The 24,766-nt window shown below is 34.5% G+C and overlaps 1 protein-coding gene and 1 non-coding gene across 5 annotated transcripts in view; both read left to right on the top strand.

Annotated features, from left to right (window-relative positions):
• Nucleotides 1–24,766, top strand: part of LOC135129906 (ankyrin repeat and sterile alpha motif domain-containing protein 1B) — a 49,297-nt gene that overhangs the window by 13,647 nt on the left and 10,884 nt on the right. For 3 of the 4 annotated variants that reach the window (XM_064057181.1, XM_064057175.1, XM_064057189.1), the window contains exons 2-8: nucleotides 484–564; nucleotides 615–768; nucleotides 12,330–12,598; nucleotides 18,546–18,775; nucleotides 23,013–23,265; nucleotides 23,398–23,845; nucleotides 23,925–24,563. In XM_064057181.1, coding sequence (XP_063913251.1) covers nucleotides 484–564; nucleotides 615–768; nucleotides 12,330–12,598; nucleotides 18,546–18,775; nucleotides 23,013–23,265; nucleotides 23,398–23,845; nucleotides 23,925–24,563 — 2,074 coding nt within the window. The remainder of the gene's footprint in view (nucleotides 1–483; nucleotides 565–614; nucleotides 769–12,329; nucleotides 12,599–18,545; nucleotides 18,776–23,012; nucleotides 23,266–23,397; nucleotides 23,846–23,924; nucleotides 24,564–24,766) is intronic. The other variant, XM_064057187.1, reaches the window with a different exon arrangement.
• Trnas-aga (transfer RNA serine (anticodon AGA)) lies at nucleotides 835–916 on the top strand. The gene has a single exon. It is a non-coding gene; the product is annotated as a tRNA-Ser (tRNA).

The raw sequence follows: 24,766 nt of genomic DNA, 5'->3' as shown, positions 1-24,766 counted from the left end.
TCATTACTACGTCGACCAAGGTTCAAACTTAGCTGTGATGCGACGTCGAATACAAGCAAAGAGTATATAGCAGAGGTTTACAAATTCCAGTGTGGGTTCCTCTAGACTGATCTAAATCGTACGATGTATTCACCCGTGGTGGCTTCATGCGTGAGGGAATGAAAGCTTCTTTTGATCGTAATTTTTCCTGCCTCACTATAAATAGTAGCAGTCCCAATGCAGAGTTGAGTTTGCTAAAAGTCAAGAATTTAATTTACCAAAAAATTATGACCGATTTTTACATACTGAAAATTTTGTGTTAAATTGTTTTCATATTATTAAAATATAAATCGACGATTGAGCTTTAATTAAATTTAATAACACTTTCATTAAACAAAGTAGAAATCTGATGTTGATGGAAGTTTCGTAGTGCTTCATTTTAATAAATAATATATTGGTACAGTGACCAAAAATAAAAAAAATGTGTAATATCGTTTGTTCCAGTTTGCGAAGAGGGCCTGGGGCGAACGTGCAAGACAGCAGCGGGTATTCTGCATTGCATCACGCCGCTCTGAATGGCCACAGGTAGTCAATGAAGTTTAAAAGGAGCCACTTTCATAATTCTAGTTTTTTAGAGAAATCGTCAGACTCTTGCTCGAACACGATGCATCGGCGAACATCGTTGATGTCAAGGGGTCGTCGCCGTTGCATCTAGCAGCTTGGTCTGGAAATGTCGATATCGTTAGGTTACTGCTGAGCGGGCCATCGATTTGTAATGTGAACTTGACGGTAAGTAGTTTTAAAAGTAGAACGGCTGTTTTGAGGTGGATGATGCAGTGGAAAAGCACAGCAAGAGCAGTCGTGGCCGAGCGGTTAAGGCGTCTGACTAGAAATCAGATTCCCTCTGGGAGCGTAGGTTCGAATCCTACCGACTGCGAAGTGACTTTTTTTAGATAATAATTACAATTTTGTCTCGGTTATATTTTTAGAAGTATGTATACAAAAAATACTTATAAAACGATACCTAATTACTTTCAGATTTTTTGGAGGGATTTAAATAGTTTATAGATTTAGAAATATGTATTTTTAAATATCATCAATCAATGTTTGTGTGTAGAACATTTATGAGCTCAGTTAGTAGTCACAGTCGGCACCAAAATGACAACTTTGATTTTTTTTTTATACAACTGACAAAACAAAGTCCACATTTCTTCGTTTAAGACAAACATGCAAAATGCGATTTTTGCTTAAAAAAAAATACTTGAACATGAAAATGCAGTTGTTAAAAAACGTGTAACACGAATGATTTTTTGTCTAGGCAAACACCTGGTGAAAGAAACTACATTATTATGCACCAAAGTATAATTTTGCACATTATAGTGCCACAAACAATTATGTAGGGTTGCGAGATGCATTTTTTCATGTTACAGTTTTTTTTTTGTTGTATAACGAAAACAAAATTATTCTTTACAAATTGTTCTGTCGCCCATTTTGTGTATTTACATAATTAAAAATAATAAGCTTTAAACGAGTTAAAATTATCGTCGTAATTATGGGCTATTAATGTATTATTATGGCTATTATGCAATTACGGCTCATGGTAATGATATGGATGAAGAAAAACGTTAATTTAGGCAGCGTGAATAGCAGAGAACCATCTGAAAAATTGTTATTTTTAGCGGTAATCCCGAAAATTTTAGATTGGAATCAAAGAAAAAAGATCATGCATCTCACGTCAGCGTGAAGTGGTGATATAACCAGCCCCAAGTGTGGAAGGTAAAATGATTTTTTACGAGTCAATACACCAGCAAAGGAAGATGATTGCAAATTTATGCAAGAAATTTCCGGTGAATTTCACGGGTACCAGAGCAGTGTCGAGTAAAAAGTAAAAGTTCAGTGTATAATAAATATTGGAATCACACGTTTGGTCAAGTTCTTGCAGCGAAATCGAAGCCACACCACGTTAAACAAAAACAACATTATGACAAGTTTGGAAAAAGTTGATCTTTAATTATCTTAGATTATTTAATGATCGTTCTTTTTTTGATATCTCCGAATTCTTTAGCAGTTTCTGAGATTATAGGAATAACGAAAAGTGATTTGTTAATTTAGAAAAACTAGTGTTATTAAAGTATTAAGGAAAAATGCTAATTCTAATTTCCGCATGTACCTACTACATTTTTACGTGAACTTTTTTTGAATTTGATTCAATAAACATAAACTAAAAAATTAAGACTTTCAAAAGTTATGTACCATCGAAAATTGTTTTAAGTGAAATACCCTACATACTATAAAAATCAAACGCATTGGCCTTATATAATTATTAATGAAAATATTAATTTTGCACGTTAAACTATGCAGAAAGAGTTTGCAGCTTTCATATGGAAAACAACTGCAAGTAGTAGACTTACAAAATTTTCTTAATTAGTTTTTCGATCGCACTGTTATTGTGCAATTAACAAAATTTAATTTATTAAAATAACCAAGCTTTGCTCTTTGTTTCTTAATGCGTCAGCTCTCTCAACGAATTATTAATGCCCACAAGGAGGCGCAACTTTATTCAAATTGAAAGGCGTCCTATCTTTTAAGGTTTCTATTTCGAATAACATTAAAATGCGTTTAATAAAAGCTTTGTTAACTCAATCGTACGATTAATGGATTACGTTATCAAATAGTCCATCAAATATTTAAAAATTTATTAATTTTAATTTGCTTACTAAACGTGAGCCTACGTATTTAAAAGAAAATTAAAACCAGTAGACTGAATCGAAACTGAAAAATAATTGGATTAAAAAATCATTTTTATTTCATGAGCGTAAGCTAAGAAAGTATTGTAATAGGGCCTATCGGACGAATTGCTGTTTTCAGGTTTCCTCGGCGTTTCATGACCCCTAGAGTCCGAAAAAGTCTGTCTGTCTGTGTCAATTTTTATTAGACAGATAATTTGCGGAACTACCGCACCAATTGTTATCAAATTTTATATGTATGTTAGAAATATCGTGTAGAAAGTGTAGATGATAAAACACTAACCAAAAATTGACGAATAATCCCCACCGGCAATGGGATGACGTCATCTCTAAAATTTACAGTAGTAAATATTATTTAAATTTTATAAAATAAGATACGGCTTATGAATCCGTGTTGAGTTTTTACCCTAAACATCCATAATTTAGGAAAAAAATCAAAAATATTTTGCAATTTAACTTTGAAATTGCAGAACTGAATTCTATGAAATCTTGCAAATATTTTAAGGTGATCTTAGGCATAGTAAATAGTTATTCAAAATTTATACGCCTCCACACCTCCCGAATGATGATGTCATCTTACAATTTTTTCAGTTTATGAATCCGTGTTAAGGTGTTACCCTAGACATGCAGATCTTAAAAAAAAAATCACATTTGTATAACAACATTTTACAACTTAATTTGAAATTACAAAACCGAATGCTCTGAAATCTTGCAACCATGTTGTGGTTGTCGTAAGTATGGTGAATCCATAGTCAAAATGTATCCATTTACTCTCCCAAAGAAACTGATAACGTCATCTCAAAATTTTGTTACAGAAAAACTCACTTGAAATTCACATGGCATGCTCCTGTGCCTGTATTTTAACAGCGCATGCATATTTTTATTTTAACTTTTAAGGTTTATTTTTAAAAAATAAAATTTGCAAAGTTCAATTTTATAATTTTTCGAAAAAGCCGTGTTTGAAGATGTGGTACCACTTTGACTTTCGATTTATTTATATCCTAACTGCATTTCTAGTTAGTTAAATAACACTCATAAGTCCATACGTAAAACTGTATGACGTGTTAAAGTTAAATAGGAATTTGGATTATCGCTTTTCTCTTTTCGTCAATCCATAACCAGAACGAATATTCTTCATTAATATACTGAACTCTTTAAAACAGGTAAATGAAAAACAATCTTCAGGTGAACTTAATTAATTAATTAATTCATGCATTCATTAAGATGTCTCAAATCTTAAAAGTAATGATTTTCTCCATTTTCAACCGTAGTTTGTGAAGCAAACAACCTCAGAAATGCAAAGATTAGCATTATTTCGAACGCTCACCTGATAAAAACCAGCTAGTTTTAGCATTAGAGCAAAAATATTTTTAACCATAATAGAAAGGTAACATCTATGGATTTAGAGAGAAACCCCGTGAATAGTTTTCTTTAACATGTAGTAAAAAAAGTTTCACTTTTTTTTATAAAACAAAAAAAGTAAAAGAAGTTTGACCAACTTTGATGTGAGACTCAGAAACCGGTAAAGAAATTGTCGTGCTTAATATTTATGGAACTAAAAACTGTTGTATGCTATTGTATCTGATACAGTTTTTTACTGTGTTATAAAGCCATTATGAGTTGGAAACAACCCTTAAATCGCAACTTTACTCATACATCATCTTGTTGACTACGCTAAAAATTTTCCTTGTTATCTTCGGCATACTCCACACGTGCTAAACCAACTTTAATTCTTTTACCACTGTAGTCTAGAAATGAAAAGATTCCTGCTAAGTTCATAATTATGTGGCATACGACATCCGTTTTAATTTAAACTGAAAACATTCCTTAAAAATTACATGCTATCAATTGAACATTTTTTTTTTTTTTTTGAAAATTTTCCCTAGATCATTAATAATAGTACCATCTAAAAGATATAAATATCTAGGCTATACTAATGCGGAAATCATAACTTCCTCTTAATGATCTAATGTGTTTACAGTGTAAGTGTTTGCAACGAAAATTTTTATTATCATCAGGTAAAATTGTTTCGATGTTTTGAGAATGAGTCGTTTCCTTGATAACTTTTCCCTCACATATTTGAACAGATAGGAACAACTATATGTAGTTGCATATCTCGTAATTGAAGTAAAGTTTAACGAAAGATATACTCAACTTGTCATAATTTTTACAGTAGGGACAGTAAATCCGTTTCCCTGACAAGACCTTCTCCTGTTGGTAGCATGCCATTGCTTGCGTTTATTTAATTTTATGAGGGACCTAATCTAAAATGCCTACGAAATAAAAGTCATAAACACACTATATATCTTTTGTCAAACTTTACCCCATTTTTTTTAACAATCAATCTGCGTGAACGATTAATAAACATTTTAACTCGATGGTAATAATCGTAATACTCCTGAAGTGATTTCAATGAAAATATTAACCGTTTGGATTTTTTGTTGTTTAAAATTGGGATATCTTGTATCAATTAAAGCAAAATCTTGCAGTGTATACAGTTGTACATAAGCAAAAGTTGTTTGTTGAGTGTTGGTTCTATTCGTGAAACCGCAAACTTGCTCTATTTTTGCCCACGTCTAAATAGCACATTTTTATTGCATTAATTAACAGCAGCCAACACAAAAAAGGAAACGGGCTGCCGGCTTTTCCAGCAGCATTCTCACTAACATTGCATTGATGAATATTAATCATCAGTCGTCGATCGGCTGTACCGAAACTGTCGCTTTTCCCTTGTAAGCGGGAAATCGTCGTAATAAGTTTCATGTCGTGAGCGTAAATCAAGTGAATTGCCGGAGCAAGTCAAACAAGCAATCGACGTGATTGGCAGCGCAAGGGTCCGTTTGTGCAGATTAATCACCATCGGGCCGTATAATGGTCCGGTGATCCCTTTCACGTTGGCCACTTGAACGACCTTTCGACTGTCAATGTCGCGTCATCCACTATCTTAATTACCGTCCGAATTGCCGGCACAAGTGCCCATCCAGACATTATTCGATTCCAGACCAAAGCTGCCGCATGAAAGGATTAGTTGGGGAAGTGACAAAGCTCGCGGATTTGACGCCGTCACAACGAAATACTAGCGACTTTGTTTCAAGATAAATATTTTAAATTGAGACTGAATCTGCTTTGTGAAACGCTGCCTTTTAAAAGGTTTTGTTAGGAGATTAGCTGCACCGGCGGAGTCTACGATGTAATCGTCAAAATATATCAATTTTAATTCGTCTTTTATACGTGATCTTTGATTGTCAATTAAGGAAATGAATATTTACTTGGCTTTCAGGAATAGAATTTTGTAAAAATTTGACTGCAACTTGTGTTATTTACTTTGGTTTTCCGGTTATGCGTGTCAAAAATGTGAAAAACACCAAAAATTATATAAAGATTCGTGAAAAATGTTGAAATATTATTTCCATTATGTCTTTAAGACAATAATTCTTGTATGTGCACTATTTATTGTAGTTCCTTTTTAATTTGCGAACGTAAGAAAAGAAACTATTGTCCATCCTTTCAGGGTTTCTCTACTTTGCCCGTCAACATTTTACTTAGTAAATACTATTTAAATTTTATAAAATAAAATAGTCCTATACTTACAGTTTATGAATCGGCCTTGATTTTTAATCACAATTACTTTATAAAAATGGCCATGCAATATTTGCCACGTGTTTCACGTAACCAATATCCCGCACACGAGCTAAAACGTTTGTTAAACTTATTTAAAGTGATTATTTTTTCCCGTCATAATATAAACGAGGTGTTCAAAAAGTTCCAGAATGGACATTTATTTTCGTAATTTGACAAACGATTTTTTTTTAATTTCGCCTGGGTTAAGGTTAGAATGAAAGAGTTTACTGACACTAATTGCACTTTTTTTACTCTTCCAGTTTAGTGGTATACAAAACTCACTTAGCATACACCTTATAAAACTTTTATGACTTAAACGGCTTAAACCAAAGCAATCTTATAAGCCAAACTGGCTATTGTATAACTTAACTCAGTTCACATATACCTAGTAAAACTTTACAGGTCCATTATGGCCAGGCGCGGATACAGGATTTCGTTCAGGGGGGGGGCAATTTTTGTGCGATTTTACCTATCTACCAGAAATTCGTTCTAAACAAAAAAAATTATAAAATTTTAGCTAGTATACTCTTTTTCACATAACATGGGTGACATTTGGTTCTTTTCATTACACGGATAGCGTACAGTAAAACCTCGATAATCCTAATTAATTCGGAAAAAGGTGTGTTCGGATTAATGATTTGTTCGGATTAGCAATTTTCCCAAAAATCTGAAAGGGAATTGAATAACAACTTCACACACAACTGAAAACAAACTTCAAGAATTAAACCTAAATTTTATTAAACAAAAATTAAAGAACTGAAAACAATGGATAATAAATACATTCTAAAAAAATATTACTCCGTGACCATAAACACGCTATCTTTTTGGAATAAACACCCCGGTATCTATACCCTGAAATTTTTCAGAATTTTTAGATGAATTTTTCAAAAATGAAATTTTTCATTATGTATTCGTATTACCTCCATTATGCAAATTTCGACCCATTCTTGACGATTTTCAAAATTTAACTAAATATATTTTCTTGTAGATTTTGAACCGCAAAAGTCACTTCTGGCTTCATTTCTTCGATAACTTAAACCATTTTTCCAGAATCGTCCAGTTGAAATTTCGCAATTTTTAAAAATTTCGAAAAACTCAAATTTCACAGCGAATTTTCCGAAGATATTGCTCCGTTACCATGAAAATGGTATATTTTTGGAATCAGCACGTCGGGATATATATCCCTGAATTTTTTCAGAATTTTTAGGAATTTTTTTCAAAAATGAAATATTTCTCATGCAAATTTCAACCCATTTTCGACGATTTTCGAAGTTTAACCAAATACTTTCTCTTTGTAGATTTTGGGTTTCCGATAACTTCATCCGTTTTTCCAGAATTAGTTAATTAATTCAGTGCTTTGAAATATCGCAATTTTTAAAAATTTCAAAATATTCCATACAACATAAATATGCGAAAAGATCTTGCGTCGTTTTTGGAAGTAGATGCATGTTTTCAAGTTCAGTTCAGATTGCAGAGTTTTTGTTCGGATTAAAGAGGCATCGACTTCAAATAGTTTCTGTTCGGATTACTGGATGTTGAAATAATCGTGAGTTTGGATTATAGAGGTTGTACTGTATTTACAAAATCAAACATAATTTCAAAATTTTGAAATTGTTCAAAATAAAGTACCTCGGTCGTGTGTCAGGGGGGGGGGGGGCAATTGCACCCATTGCCCCCCCCCCTGGATCCGCGCCTGATTATAGCAACAATGGACAATAATCCATAAAACTTACAATAGCCAGTTTGACTTATGGGTTGTTTTGGCTTCAGCCGCTTAAGTCATAAAAGTTTTATTATTATTATTATTATTAATATTATTATTATTTTAGTTTTACAAGATGTATGTCAAGTGAGTTTTGTATAAATGTAGGTACCCAAGTTGTTATTTCTTAATCAAACGCTTTATATATGTTTTCATTTTGCTCTATTAATTATCTGTTCCTGTACGACTTTTCGTGTAGTTTTGCCATTTTGGCTAACCTGATCAAGTGATCATTTGTCACAAAAAAAGATTCCATTTTGCTTATACCGTTATGTACTGTTTTCAATGCAGTACAGCTGCTTCTGTTCAAAACTTTTTTGACATATTTAATAATGATAATAAAGCATCGATGGTACCTTTTTGGAAGTCATATTGTTGTGGAATGGGGATATTATGTTTTTCCAATAATTTAATTATTTAGTTGTTTAGCAAAACCATTTCAAAATTTTTTTCAAAATCTTGGAAGGATGAATGTTTGTCTACAATTCCTAGACCCATTGGTATCCCCTTTTTTTACTGTTTTTTTACTTTGATCAAAAATAACCCTGTTATAAACATCAATTAATAATTTCTGTTAATGCTTTATTAACACACCCAATGAATTTTTTATGCTTGAACACTGAAATTAAATATATGCTCGCTTATTTTATTTTTACTTCGCGTGCGTAAGCTAAGGAAGTATTGTAATAGAATCTGTCGTGCAATTGGCTACTTTCATGTTTTCTCGACGTTCCTTAACCCGTGTTCTACGAAAAAATAGGTCTCCCATTTCCATTTTTATTAGACAGAGACTACTGGAGCGATTGTTGTCAAATTTTGTATACATATTTGGAATAAAATGCCAACCAAAATTTGGCTAACTATCTCCACAAACAATTTGTTGACGTCCGCTCAATTTCTTTTCAAAATTTCTCGAGCGTAAGCTAAGAAAGTATAGTAATGGACTCCATCGGTCGAATTGCCATTTTCTCGACGTGTCATGACCTCTAGACTACGAAAAAAGTAATCTCCCGTTTCCGCCTGTCTGTCTGTCTGTCAGGTATCTGTTTCCCTTTTTATTAGACAAGTAATCTCCGAAACTACCGAACCGATTGTTGTCAAATTTTATATGTATATTAGGAATACTATGTAGATGGTTAAATGCTAACTAAAATTTGGCTAATCATCTCCACCACCATGATGACGTTATCCCCAAAATTTTTTTAGTCGACGTCACATAAATTTTATAAAATGACATATTCCTATACTTGCGGTTTGTGAATCCACTCTAGATATCCAGATTTTCCCAAAAAATCCATATTGTATAATAACCTTTTAGACACCATTCCCGACAGTCACGCAGTCGATACGCCCATGGCCCTTTTTTGTTTCTTAAACTGTGACTCTTAAATTAATATTAGTAGAGGGAAGTTCTATCTTAATAACTTTAGACTAGTTTTTTGGATTATTGTTTATTATACTATATTATAATATAATATACAGTAGCGCTCAAGCAAAATCGGACATGCCATCTTTTTTCAATATCACACGATTGAGACTATGTCCTGTACTCAAAATTAAAAAGAAACACTGCAACGTTACGAATTACAAAACCATTTGTGCTAAAACTTTTATTAACATTTTTGATGTTTTCTATTGTTAGTTATGCTAAAAAAAAATCTGAATTTTTAAGCTCTACTATATTCAGCTTGTGTGAAAAAAGATCTGTCGAATCTTATTTTTGAGTTTTTGACTAATTTGTTTTATTCTCTTGGATAATACATATATCTTATCGAAGTATTTTGTAAAGATGAAATAATTTTTACATGAAATACTGAGACAATCTAATTTTTGGGTGGGCTGTCAGAACTATGAGATAATTAAATACTTATATACTATTTGGTATTAAATAGTGTCGATAGATAACATCACAATTATAATCGATAAATCTAGATTTTGTTATTTTTACAATAGTTTCAATAAAATAAAAATCTTTGTTTAACAAGCGGTTAAGTGGTTTTTAAACATACGGTCCTTCCGCTCAAATGGTCTTTATTCTGTTTTTTTTTTCTGAAGCTTTCAGAACTTAGTGTAAAAAGTGTTCTGTTTTTTCGGTATTAGGCTCATTAATTTTTTCCTTAGAAAAATGAAATGAAGAAGGTATCAAAAAAGAACAATAACACAATTAGAAGATAAAAAACGGACTAAGCAGATCTTAGAAAAGCTTTAGGTTCGAGTCTAAGACATGAGAAAACACAGTGGGGAACACTATGTTTTAATGACGAAAATAAAGCAAGCTTTAAGACTGAAAATGATAATTTAATCTTAATGAAGTTACGTAGATGCTTTGCGATCTTAGGCGTCTACCATAGATAACACATATACAAGATTTCAGAATATTTGAGAATTATTATCTCAGTTATTAAAATGAAAATACCAAGGGAATTTATTACAGAAGTTAAACTATTTATGTGTTAAAATTATTGCGCACTTTGGCAAAGTTCGACAAGCGAGTCTCGTGGAATTTGTAATTGAGCGCCCGCTTTACAAAGGAATTTTTTATTGATCAAATTAAAAATAGTTTACACAATTTTCTCGAAAGTGTAAGAATATATTTAATAGTAATAAAATAATTATTATAAAAACACCTAGTCACTCAACATATTTTTCGAACCCTTTGGTACATTTTAGCTTAATTAATTAACTAGTCCTCTTCTCTATTTTGAGGAGACAAAATTAATCAAGTTTCTTTCTCTTTTAACAAAAATGCAGACTTTGATCTGCCGCCGCTGATGCTTGGTTGTCCGCACGTACTTAATAGTCGAATTTTTTCGTATAAACATAAACAGTCGAAGTAAAGCATATAATGAGAGTACATTTTTCCCGTTGGTTGTCTGCTCACACTTCCTTTGGAATTTGCGCCTCCGCGGCGGGGGATTGCGGGGCCTGTTATTTACGTCACACTTATATGTAGGTAGCGGTTATTTAAAAAAAATCGCAAATTAAAATTTGTTTTTTTGAAAAAGTTGCATTTGTTCGACATTAAGTGCGAGGGACGTTCTGTCCAAGTAACCAATTTTTTATAGGGAATTTCTGATTCAAGGAGGAGCGATTTTTTTTATTTCATAGACAACTAAAAAAGTAGGTCAAGTTTAGAACTTTTTTTGATCATTAAATTTGACTAAGTACTAATGAACACGGTAATAGAAATCCCCGTTGTTGTTTCTACGTTTTTAACAGACAGAAACCTGTAGAATCGCCGACTTTAAGTGCTAAATTACATCTCGGTTCCGTCGCTACGCTAAAGTCGACAAGAAATAGCAAGAATTGTTTCTCTATGACACGCACGCAGGACGAAGGCAAAAAACTAATTCCTGTTTTATGTTAACGTATTTTGCAAATGTGTACAATGACCTTGAATGAATAAGGAACAGGCTATATTTATGTAATATTATTTTGATAATAGCAGTGATATAAATTATTTATAACTAAATTTCAATTTTTTTTATGTACATATATTACTTGGGATGTTACTGCAAGTTATCATTTTACTGTAGATCCTTTTGGATTTTAGCCTAGGAACACTTGAACTTTGTCAACACGTTACAGAACTTTGCAGATTATTTTCAATCTAGATAGATCAACGACTGACTATAGAATTCGGAAAACTCTAGGATTCTAGGAAAGACTAAAACTTGACTTTCCCAATCACAACAGTGTCTATATTTGGTTCAGAATACTGTAATCAATCTAATTATAAGTGTGGTGACGAACACGCATAAATTCTAAAAAAAGTAATAGTCGTTAATTGTTCGGCGCTTCCTATTAAATTTATTGCCAGTATTACGACTTACAAGAATCTCCAAATATCGACTACCGCTCTCTTGATCTTCCAACGATACATATTTTAAAGCTACTGTATAATTCCGTCGGACGTCCTTTTTTGTATTTCGGTGACGAGACGGAATCGTGTTTGTCACTCTGTTATTGTAAAACTCCTCGCGAATGCCAACTCACCCTGATCTTTTCAATTCCACGCCGTGTTCGTTGGACCGACGCTTAATTTGGATGCCACCGGCTCGAGGCGTAGCTGCCGTCGACAGACAGCTTTGCCTATTTAAAATTTAAAACTAAACTCGACCGGAGAACGCTCTTTTCTTTTCCCCAAACTTTGCTCGTTATATTCAATTAACTGACTTGCCGATAGTTGAGGTTTTCTTATTTTGATTTATTCTTTGCAGACCAAAGACGACGAAACGGCGCTACATTGCGCCGCACAATACGGTCATACTGCCGTCGTCTCTTTGCTCCTGGAGCACGCCTGCGATGCGGGAATCCGGAACTGCAGGGGTGAGACGGCCCTGGATTTGGCCGCGCAATACGGAAGACTGGACACCGTGGAGCTTCTGGTGAGGACCGACCCGAGCCTGATACAGTGTCTGAGGAGGGCAGCGCCAGATACGGTCTACCCTCACACGCCCTTGCACCTGGCCAGCAGGAATGGCCACAAGTGAGTTGATTTTTTGAACATGTGGAGCGGTCTTAGCAGTGGGGGCGGCGGAAGAATTTTTTTTCAAACTTCCACCATTTTTACGTGAATATTGTATTGACGATCAAAAAATTCATTTAATAACATCAAGTCAAGCGAAAATATGGAAAATCAGTGTCCACAGAAAAAGGTGAATAACATCATACATAATATCAAGTTAAACAAAAATATGGAAGATCTGTTTCAACAGAAAAAGGTGATTAACAGCATGCGAAGAACGAATCATAGGTCATCAGTTATACAAAGATTTTTTTATTTAAAATTCCATTTTACAGTTTTCCATCATCAAGTGGAACGTATTATTAAAAATAATGAAATTAAAGACATAACTTAAAAATCGAATGATTTTAATAACAAACTGTAGAAAACAATTCATAATGGGTAACAATGTTTAAAATGTTTTTTTTTATTTTTCAGAACAAAACTTAATAAACATGCATGCAATTCTAAAAAGGATGGGTAAACGTCTAGTTTAGACGTTTTTTTTCTTGCAGCTATTATAACAAGTGTTAATGACTAAAAAACCGCCGACATAAAAGCAATGAACCCTTGAAAATTTGAGATTGGTTGAGATTCGCTGCGACGGTCGACGCTCTATCCCCACTTTCACGCGGGTCGAGTTGATTCTTACACCAACTGTGTTATGATCTGATGATCTTCAATTGGCTGAAGTGATTATCATGAAACATAACTACAAACCGTCTCGATTAAAGCAGTTTTCTTTTTACGTCGGGGTTTAAAAATACCACTTTACCCACAAGTTGCACAAGTAATTCATTCTAGTTCAATTTGCACGAAAAATAATTAATTGTTATAAAATTTGTAATTTTTTATTTTACGAGCTGTAATCTGAGGAAACATTGCAAAAGAATCCATCCGGCGAGTAGCTGTTTTCATGTTTTATCGACGGTTCATGGCCCGTAGTATATGAAAAAGTGAGTCTCCCTTTTCCGTCTGTCGTGCTTGTGTCTATGTCGGCTTTATCAGACAGATGATCTCCGAAACTAGTCAAATTTTTTGTGCATTTTAAGAATACCGTGTAGATGGTAAAAGGCTAACCAAAATGTATCTAATCATCTCCACTAACAATTTGATGACGTCCGCTTATCTTTTTGCGTAGTAAAGGTTACCTATATTTTATAAAATGATTGCACTCCTATACTCGTGTTTCATGAATCTGCTTTGATTTAATTTTTACTTAATGAGTGTAAGCTTAGGAAGGATCGTAATCGACGTTTCATGACCCCAAGAATACGAAAAAATAGGTCTCCCGTTTTCATATGTCTGTCGATTTTTATTGGACAGATAATCTCCCAAACTACTGGATCGATTGTTGTTAGATTTTGTATGCACATTAGAAATATCATGTAGATGGTAAAAGATACAAAAAAAAAAATACAGAATACGGTAATAAGAGATATCAATACAACATAATAATATAATAAATAAAGCATAAATTACACAGTATAATAGATCAGAATACTCATATCACTTTTGTGTTTTACAGAAAGCAAAGCTTTGCAATTCTGGATGGAATAAAAATTTTTATCTAGAAGGAAATTCTGTCTGGTATTATCTATATTTTTTTTTACTTATAGGAATAAAGAATAATAGAGGTAATAATAAAATTTTGCAAAATTAGTTTTTGTAATTTTTCGAATTATTTATTCCAGCAGACAAAAATAATCTATAGTTTGATCACACAGTTTACACAAAGTTCAAATATATACCTAAATATAGGGAAAAAGGAAATGACTTAATAATAATTCTCGTTGTGTGTCATTTAGTCACAATATTTTATATTAACTTTACTTATAATTTTGGTCATAAAAATGAACGTAAAACTACAAATAAAACTAAGCAATTTTGGTACCAAATATAACATCGTGTCAAACGGTTCTTACTGAAATGTTGGAAAATATGTCAATATCTACAATTTTGTTGGAAATCTATTTGTTTAGTCTACAACATTTTAAAACCAAGCTATTTAGTAATGATATGAAATATGACTGCAGACATTTTTTATTATTAAATTAAATTTTAGAAGTTAACACGTATCAGGGATTTAAAATTATTTCATTTGATGTCCGTTTTTTAAATCTTCGATTTAATTTTCTTTAATTGGTTTTGTTTTCTTTTTGTTATTTCACTTCCTTTAGAATTTAATTCTGTTTTTACTTCTCCGTAGGCTAGGGAAGCATTATAATAGGGTCCAACTGACGAATGGCTCTTTCTAAGTTTTCTCAATGTTTTATGACCCCTAGAGAACGAAAAAGTAGGTCGCCCGTTTTCGTCTGTCGTCTATGTAGATTTTTATTAGACAGAACTATTGGATCGATTGTCGTAAAATTTGGTATATATTGTATATTTTAGGAGTATCGTGCTCCTACCTAGATGGCAAAAGATGTACATGGTTTGTAGTGGGTTCATTGAAAATTGACAAATATTTGGCATTCGTATAACCAAAAACTTGTTTCATTCATAACCAACTCATATTATGTCCTTGTTCATTTTAGCACAATAGAAGCTTTAAGCAAAGTTTTTTATGTACAAAACGTTATGTACGTAACGAATTGATTACTTACTTTTAAGGGAGCTGATAAAATTCTCTTGCATGAAATATACATCCTCAAGATTTTTTTTTTAAAGCGGTAATAAGCCCTTACGAACAATTGACCTAATTTGAAAGTAAAGTGATATCTAACAAGGACGACTATAATAAAGATTTATAGCTTGCTTGCCTTTTATCGAATGTTACACTGCTGTTTTATAACGTTCAATTTAATTCTAGAACGCTCTTAAACTACATAAAACCTTTGTTAAATTTTATTTAAATTTGCTAGCTCATTTATCATTAATTAAGAATAAGTAAATATAAATCTTGACTAATAATTTGTCTGCGTATGTTAAAAGTAACGAGGCGGGAAAATAGAAAAACGAGAACGGATTTCGAGTTACTACAATGCACTATATAGTACACTGTAGGCATCCGATTGTTTGAACCCTCCTAGAATTTTATCTTAACTTTTTTTTCGAAATTTCGTCCGAACCGTTGTAAAGTGCAAAGTTGTCTCACATTTGGTTCACTTTTAGAACATCGCTCCAAAATGACCCCGCAGAAAGCTTTCCGTAATTTCAGAATGATTTCGAAAGCCCTTCTCACTTGACTTCTTTATTTCTAAGTATGTGTTTTAAATGATTAATCCAATATGGATGGGATCTCTGTTAGTGAGGAAATTTGTGCAATGGTTGCTACGCTTAAGCACATAAGCGAAACACAATGAATGCTAGACAACTCGATGGGATGGGCTGTACTGATGAGATCCAACAAGATCGAAACTGCAGTCTGCAGCCTCCCAACGAGTTGTCTAGCCTTCACTTTTTTGAAAAAAGAATAGCCATTTTTTCCTTTAAGATGGAAAGATCCACGAAACTAGCTCAAGAACAGAACGATAAACTCGGAAAATTATATAATTTGGTGGAAAAGTTAATTCTTGGATTCATAAAAAAAAAGTAATTAATGTCAGAGACCACAAAACGACGGAGAATTTTTCTTTTTGTTTTTTAAATGCGTCATTAAAACCAGATCTTTGTGGACAAATTGGAACAGTAAACTTCAACATTATTTATCTGATAGGATCATATATCTACTTCTTATCACCGGAAACCAAAAGCCACTATGTAAATGAGAAATCAGCCGATAAATTAGACACGCCTTATTTAGTATCAGAAAAGTTCTAATCGGTATCCTGAGCCTCAATAGTCGCGTTAAAGATTTTAATGTAAAGAGAAGCCAGTTGTGTACACATTACGAAATTTAATTCTATAATGTTTTCATTTTTGTTTCATATTACAGTCTTTTTCAGAAAAGAGGAATGACACATTTTATGATAGCAACAGCTCGATCTGGATGGGATACGTTGAGTGTTTACGAGTCTCTCCCATGTGTTACAGCCATAAACATTATTTTTGCAAATTAATAACAAACACAGTGAAGTCAAAGGAGACGTCAATGTGCTAGAGATTGTGGAACCGAGATTATTACGTTATTATATCAGAATTAATTGTTACCCTAATTAATGTATCATTAACTGTTGCTTGGTGCCCACCATACATTCATATTTAATCAGCAAAGCCTGCCGTTAAAAGCTCTCAATAGTGGCGCAGTAGACGTGGAAGTCAGCTGAGGGCCTCGTAGACAATTTGCATTAAGTGAACAACGACTCCCCTGATCGGTCGTTCCCTTAATTACCGTCGATGCATGAACCACCACTGATCATCATTCTAGCGAACGTGATTCACAGTCATTGTCAGCTTGATATGTGCTCATAGGTGTGTATCATAAACAAGCTGTTGCACAGAAACACCCTAACCTATGCATGAGTGCAGGTGCATTAATTCCAACAACGTAATTGCGCGTTTTTTCCCTCTGCGGACTTGATCGACTGACCTGTAATTATTAAAACGCAACTTCACTGCATTGAACAGCTGATCCTTCCAGTTCAGCAGTGCTTACTGCGAAAAATAAAAATGAAGTTTTTTCATTTCTGCACACTTCGTTGATAATATTTTAACATTTTCTGAACCAATATTATTATTATATTAATTATTTCATGACGATACGCTTGATTTGATTGTTATAAAGTTATTTCAAATGGAAACAGCACTTTGGGACATATAAAATCTGACGACAATCGGTCCAGTAGTTTCGGAGTTTATCTGTCTAATAAAAACAGACGGAACCGGGGGACCAATTTTTTCGTACCGTAGGTGTCATGAAACTTCGAGAAAACGTGAAAATAGCCAGCCGCCCGGTGGACCTTGTTCGCTTACGCTCGAGAAGTAAAAAATACAGTTGATTATGATAAATAAAAATACAATTTGAACAGCATTACTTGCGAAACGACAAAGACTTCATGAATAAGTGTATAAGGTTCGTGTATAATACCCATTTCTTCAGAAATTCGATGCATTTTTACCTGGCAATACGGCGTCGAAGGTGGAATAAACTATAATAGCCATTATTTTCCATGGATTTGAGGTATCATAGGTTAAATATGAATTGGATGCCAATTTTCACAACAATATACTTTACAATATAAAGGAATAGTATACTTCGTAGAATAAATTGTTTTTGGATGCCACTTTTGCAGTAATTTTGAAATTTATTCTTAATAAGCGTAGATCTGTATCTATATAGTGTACTAATAGAAGAGGTATCGTTCCAGCTTAGCGACGATAGCATAGCACCACTTAATGTTAATATTTCCTCTTTTAACAAATCAGCGGTAAACGATACATGAGCAACCGCATAATGTATCAAAAGTTAATCTTTCATGGATATCCGCAAAACATTCAATGTATAATGTTCATCGTCTGATGTTATCGACCGTTAAAACCAACAATATGGACATAATATTTGCATTTGTTAAGCAAATTCAATCTTTTTGTTTAAAAAACGCAACGATCAGCTAAACAGGCGATCCTTACGTCCAGCAAAATGCTTACCTCGTTAAAAACGAGCCCGCAGTTTTTTATTCCTGACACCCTTCCACTCGACTTTTTTAACGATTCCGTGACCCGTTGTTTTGTTTCGAAATCTGCGAAATAAATTTTAATGCGCGTTCGACACACGAACTTAAATTCCGGCAGATCCTCTCCAAAATCCCGCAATAACCCGCCGGCTTTGCCATTGTACCAGCTCACAGGGCCTCTCCTTGCCTCTTGCCGCCCCCTCGCTGTGTTATGTACGCAATATGCGTGTGCTGCCATGCGAATGCGAAACCAGATTGCATACACATGCCATCGCTCCACATATTGCAGCTCATCCACCGTTCTCTAATGCGTTGCCATTCGCAAGCATCACCACAGGTGTATGCCGTTTAGTCGATTAATCCGTCGATTTCAGGGCCGTAGTGGAGGTTCTGTTGAGGGCTGGCTTCAACGTCAACATGCGGACCAAGTCGGGGACGGCTCTACACGAAGCCGCTCTTTGCGGCAAGGTCGAGGTGGTGAGGACGCTGCTGGAACACGGCGTCAACACCGCGATCAGGGATTCGCACAATTATACGGTCATGGATTTGCTGAGTCAGTTCAATACGGCGCAGGCTTCGCAAGAAATTATGGGAATCTTAAAAAGTAAGTACTGGAGACATAGATCTTAAAAGGAGTAGTGGTTTGCTAGAGTCAGGTCAGACGTACTTAAGTCGTTGAAATAAGCCAATTAGTGGAAATACTAAAAACGAAAATAATTGATGACATTTCTTCAATTGCGTGAAGAAGAGCTATAAAATATAGCATACGAGAAATATTTGTTGATATATTTTACTTCAAGTGAAAAATCGCCATTTCTATCACCAAGAAAAAAACAATGACTTCATACAGGGTTCCCACCGACCTGGGAATCCGGGTAAACCTGGAAATGTCCTGGAAAACCTCGGTTGTACATAAATTTGATATTTGAATATATATTAGTTAATTTTTTTTCGTGACGAAAGAAATCGACGGAAGCCGAACGAGTACCGAACGGATCCTCCCATGTTTTGCGATGTTCTGCACGCGAATTATCCCCGCGTACACTTGGTTCTCCAACTTGTATTGTTTTTATTCCTAGGCCTAAATTTTCTTTGGTCATCATTTTATCACCATTTTATCTGTCGGAATAAAGTTGACACGACCGCCTAGATTCTTTATATATTCTGAAGCAAGAATTGTCTTTGATACAGTTTCTATATTAAGTATGTATCTTAGATCAGTCTTTATTAAATAAATTTTAGAAACGGTTTGCTCACTGGCGACATTTGCTAAAAGAAGGAGATTGGGTTAATTGGTTGAAAGCTTAGAACAGTAAGGACAAATTTTGATAGATTGACGTACAAATTGGCTCCTGTAAAATTCTGAAGTTCAGACAATTTATACCAAAATAAATCAACCAATATAAGCAACATTCTGAATCACAATGTTGTAAATCCGTATTATTAGTAATTCTATGCAGATTTTTTATATTGGGCCCTTAAAATGAAATCTGCTTATTATTTCATTTCACAAAGTGACTAGAAACTTCCTACATCTAACAAAAAATTATTTCAATTATTCATTACTATAGTCATGTGAATTTACGTATAAATACCTCAATTTATTTCTCAGCAACACAAATTTACAAGGCTATAAAACTACACAACGATTATGTACAAAAATCATTCCGGCGCAACTTGACTGGACTCTCTCGTTGACCTCCATTTAAAACCCATACGTTCTTTTCTAGAAATGTCGCGATCGAGATTTTTCTGGAGTACTCATTGCAGCTTCCGCGTGCAGGCTTTTCTTTAGTCGAACATCGCCCGGCCACCGTCACCGATGATGACTCACTCATCATCGCCGTAAACCCATAGGCGTCGTACCGGGGCGGCATATGGGTTTATTTCGTAACAATATTCTTAATACAAATATAATTTGAGGAGTCATTTCGGCACAGTTCATTGAGCCTAGTCACTTTTGGCAACATAAATTTTAAAAAGAAATACTTAATAAAGATGAACTAAAGGATCTCCCAAAGCTTGAGGGGTAATTTCTGAAGAATGGCACTTATGGTTCATTCAGTTGTGTGTGAAAAATAATTTAATGCTTCTCACTGATTATGAATTCTATCAATGACGCTATTCAAAGATACCCATCTCGTTTGCGAAGGACGCAGAATTTTCAAGATACCAACGTTGCAAAACACCTGGAATTCTTTTTATTGGCCTTGTGTGTTTGAGCTGTTTTTAAAAAAATTGTAATGTTCTCCGCTAAGTCTTCACAAAATCTTGGTAGTGCTTATGTTGTTTGAAAAATGAAAAATGATGAAAAATACAAGTAAAAGTTTTCGTCTTTCTTCCCTTCTCCTCTAGTGGACCCGGGTAACTTAAAATCTCACACGGGACTCCCATAGAAGCTTCCATCCCCTATTTTACCCACTTAGAGGTAAAATTTCCCAAAATCTTTTCTTACCAGTGGAACCTATTGTTCAAATTTAATGTTTCTAGCTTGAGTAGTTTAGCCTCTGCGTTGATCAGTCCATCAGTCACTTTTATATGTATCTATAGATTACAAATAAGCGAATCTAGACCGTCAATTACATAGCCTAAACTACTGAAGCTACAAACATGAACTTTCAACAATAGGTTCCTTTGGTGATATAAACACCTTCTACGAAAAAATTCCGTGAGTTTCAAGTTAGACGGGTTCACTGGGGAGGGGGGAAGAGGAAGTGGAAAGTAATATGTCATAAGTGAGAAATTCACGCAAGCGAAGCTGCGAATAACAGCTATTCTAGTGTTAGAGTTAGAGTGTTGTTAATGTTTGATTTTTTTTTTTGTAAAAGTTCGCTTTTTGACCGCTATACTGCGTTAAATATTAGACTTACAAAAAAAAATGTTTATACAAAAAAATGTGCCAACTTTTGTTGTTCTTAACTTTGTAGACAACACTTTTTTTTCTAGGATGAACCGTTGCTGAATTATTTTGAATTATGTTGAAAAAAATGTCTTTAATTCAAGGTGGCTGCTCGCGCTTTCATCTCCTAAGGTCTCCACCAAAACAACATATGTCAGAATCATTACTATCCCACCTTTTGTAAAGCAAAGGTCCTTTTTTATCCCTACTGACTGGACTATAAGGTCATTAGTTTTTTGAAAAATGTAACTTATAATAGTCTGATTGCTATTTATTATCTTAGTCTCATTTCTGTTGTGTCTTGTAGAATCTGTATGATTCTTTATCACTGCTATTATACTTGGTTGTTTTAAAATTACCACCAATTATAATAACGTATTTCAAAAATGCAAAGCTTCCTATTGGATGGCTGTATAAAAAGCAAACATTAGTGGGAAAATTTCTGACAACTAATATGTACAACCTGGAAATTTCTGGGGAAAGTTACTGGAAAACGCGGGAAAGTAATTTTATTACAGCAAATCGCTGGAAACCCTGTACGAACTATAAAACGATGAATAATTTAGGATATAAGTGGGTTAATTTCTTAAAACTTTCGGAGGTTTTCTTATATTTATCACAACTTGTTTCTAGAATTTTGTAAAAAAAACTGTGAAATACAAACAAATCTTCACAAGTTTCTCTTTCCTACTTACGTACCCCATGTATGTTTTTTCGATGTAAAACTCTGCTCTTCAATGATTTATTTTTCTATATTTTTATCATTTTTTTTATTTTTCAATTTTGTTGTGTATTACATATGCAGGGTTATGATAATGGAATGCACAAAATTCATAAAAAGCGCAACATTTGTTTTTGAAAAAAATGCAAAAACATGTCAAGTTTTAAGCTAATCTTTTGACATATGTCAAAAAAATTTTACGTCAAATTTGTAAGGATTTTTTTTAATAGGCAAGTATAATTTTGATTGCATTATTTGATAAAGCTTATTTTTCTGCATATGAAAACGTAGTTTGATGTAGGAGTTGCAAAACAAAAAAATTGAGAAAATTAATAAACGAAATAAACTTATTTATATAAATATGTATTAAAAAAACAGAACAACACGCTGTTGTAGAAATTGTTCAGACTGTTCCCCATTCACTATCTAACACAAACCCGGACGATGGTAAAGCTAATTGACGGAATTTTCAATACTCTGGGGACTTATACAAGCCATTTCTTGACGAATTCGTGCTTTCAAATCGTCTAAATTATCGGGTCTGTTCATGTAAACACGACTTGTCCCCTTAAAAAATCAAGTGTCAGATCCGGAGACCTAGGTGGCCATTTTATTGGTCCACGCCTTCCAATCCACCTTCCATCAAAGTGATTGTCCAGAAAAACCCTTACATTTACGCCATAATGTGGTAGTGTCCCATCCTGTTGGAACTAAATCCTGCGATCTAAATTTTGTGGGTTATCTGGATCATGAAACGTGGCAATTAGATCCGGAAGCACTGCGGTTCTGAGATGATCTAAATATCGAGATTGGGATTGTGGTTATACTGTCTCATGCAGCTTCCACAGAATTCCACTCATCTGTCAGGATCATCTTCTAATAGTTCATACATGTGTTTGAACTTTATATGCATGCAGTAATAAAATGAAAGGCTTTATTTGTTTTTGCATTTTTTTCAAAAACAAATGCTTCGCTTTTTATGAATTTTGTCCATTACTTTATCATAACTCTGTACATATAATTGCAATTTAAAAAAAAATAACTTTTAGGATTAAAAAAAATCAACATTTTTGTTTTTCTCTCTTTCTTACGGGAGAATTTTCTTTTCATTCAGTTAAATAGGTGTAAAAATTGGGGCAACTCAATGTTTTGCCTACTTTTTTGTTTCACGACTTAATCGAGCGTCTAGTGTTCGAATTAAAATAAAATTATGTATATTAGGGCATAAGAGGGGTATAACGATAGTGGACAGTGACGGTGAAAGCATTAGCCACCCGTTTCCAACTCTGCCTAACACCGACTCGGATATCGGAAGTCCTTACGAAAATGTAAGGCCTTCCTCAAAAAATGCCAGATCAACGACAACGGATCCTTCTCCTGGCACTTCTCCGCAGCGGTGGGATTACCAGCGGCACGCTCGACCTCCAGAAGGATTCGAAGATCGCCGAGTATCCGGAGTTTCGGGCATATCCATGTAAGTTCCATTGTGTCACGTTTGACTATTTGTTTTGGAGTTAACTTTACGCATGTATAATAATTCTCATGATCACAAAACTAAAAGAGTAAACGGGTTTGATTTCGCTTTTTAGTCTTATGCATGTTTTAGGCGTAATTCCAAGTTATACCAAAGCTTGCCGACTAAAAAACGCACGAGTAAAGCTTCTCGATCATCATCTGATATTTCCCCATTGGACGGAATAACGTTTTCGTTTAGCGAACAATTATCATTGCGAAAACACAGTACCACTTCCACTGATTCCTTTTACACAGCATGCGAATGTGTCGGTGATGAGAGACACTCTAATTCTTCCAGGGAGTCCGACAATAGTCTGTATCAGATTCCCTGCGTACCGAAAGCATTTATGGATTCGAGCGTGCATTCGGAGGATCTCAATTATTTGTGCACGAGCAGGGAGTCTGATCAGATTAGTCTGTCTTCGACGGCATCGAGTTCGGGGTATCCACGGCGGCCGGACAGCGGTGGAGTCCCGTTGTATATCCCTATGAACAACGTTAAAGGGGGACATAGTCCCAGTTCTAACAGCAAAGTTTCGGTGAGTGTTGCTCTTTTCGTACTACTCCCAACACGATGTGCTTACGGGTGTTTTCTTTTTATTTTTGTGATCCTAACAGCCGACGCCTCCTAAGAAACCACCACGACGAAACCTGTCAGTTTCCCCAACGCATTTACAGCCTATGTCGATGTCTGTAGACGGCGTCAGCAACAACGCGTACGAGTACTTATTCCTTGCCCATAGTGGTACCAGAAGTCAAGGCAATTTGAGCGACGTCGAACACGAAAATCGGAGAGAACGTCTGATGCATGGACGAAGCATTGATCAATATGTTGAAATGAACGTTTTCAATATAGCGTTAGACGAAGACGAGGAGAGGCCGAAAGAGCTTCATCGAGGGAAGAGCGAAGACTTGGACTGTCGGAAACGGCCTGAGCCGGTGGCTATCACTTCTATGTACGAAAACATGATCATAAAGCAGCAAAATCCGCGAAGAAAATTGCGGAGAAACCCAGAAGTGTACGAGGAGTACGATTTTCGGAAAAAGGAAGAACCGATTGCCAGTTGTTCTGCACCTGAACCCACCTTCGTCAGCAGTGCATTTATAATGGTTTCGGGCGATGACGAAACTAAAAGTAACTGTAATTACCCTATAAGTCCTACCCATTATAAACAACCTCCGACTCCCGACCACCCTCCTCCATCCGCTTTGCAAGCTGAAACTTTAATTTACGAGAAAATTCGACCACTTAGTCAGGTAAGCTTATGATGTAAAAGTAGCATGATCGATGTCAGTCAGTATTACACGTCCATTATTTGCGTATACACTTTATATTACCGTTACGTTACGTTGTTAAATGTATTTATGTATTTGTTATATTATTTAATAAAGCTTATTGCATTTTGTTTGCTTGTTTGTATTTCGTCCGGTTTTCTCTTTTTTTGGCTTACGATAGCGGG

This window comes from Zophobas morio, unplaced genomic scaffold, assembly GCF_036711695.1.
Source record: "Zophobas morio isolate AGI-343-1 ecotype UQ-CSIRO unplaced genomic scaffold, CSIRO_AGI_Zmor_V1 ptg000002l, whole genome shotgun sequence".
Taxonomy (NCBI): Eukaryota; Metazoa; Arthropoda; class Insecta; order Coleoptera; family Tenebrionidae; genus Zophobas; species Zophobas morio.
The sequence above is the reverse complement of the archived record's forward strand: the minus strand, read 5'-3'. Positions and strand labels throughout refer to the sequence as shown.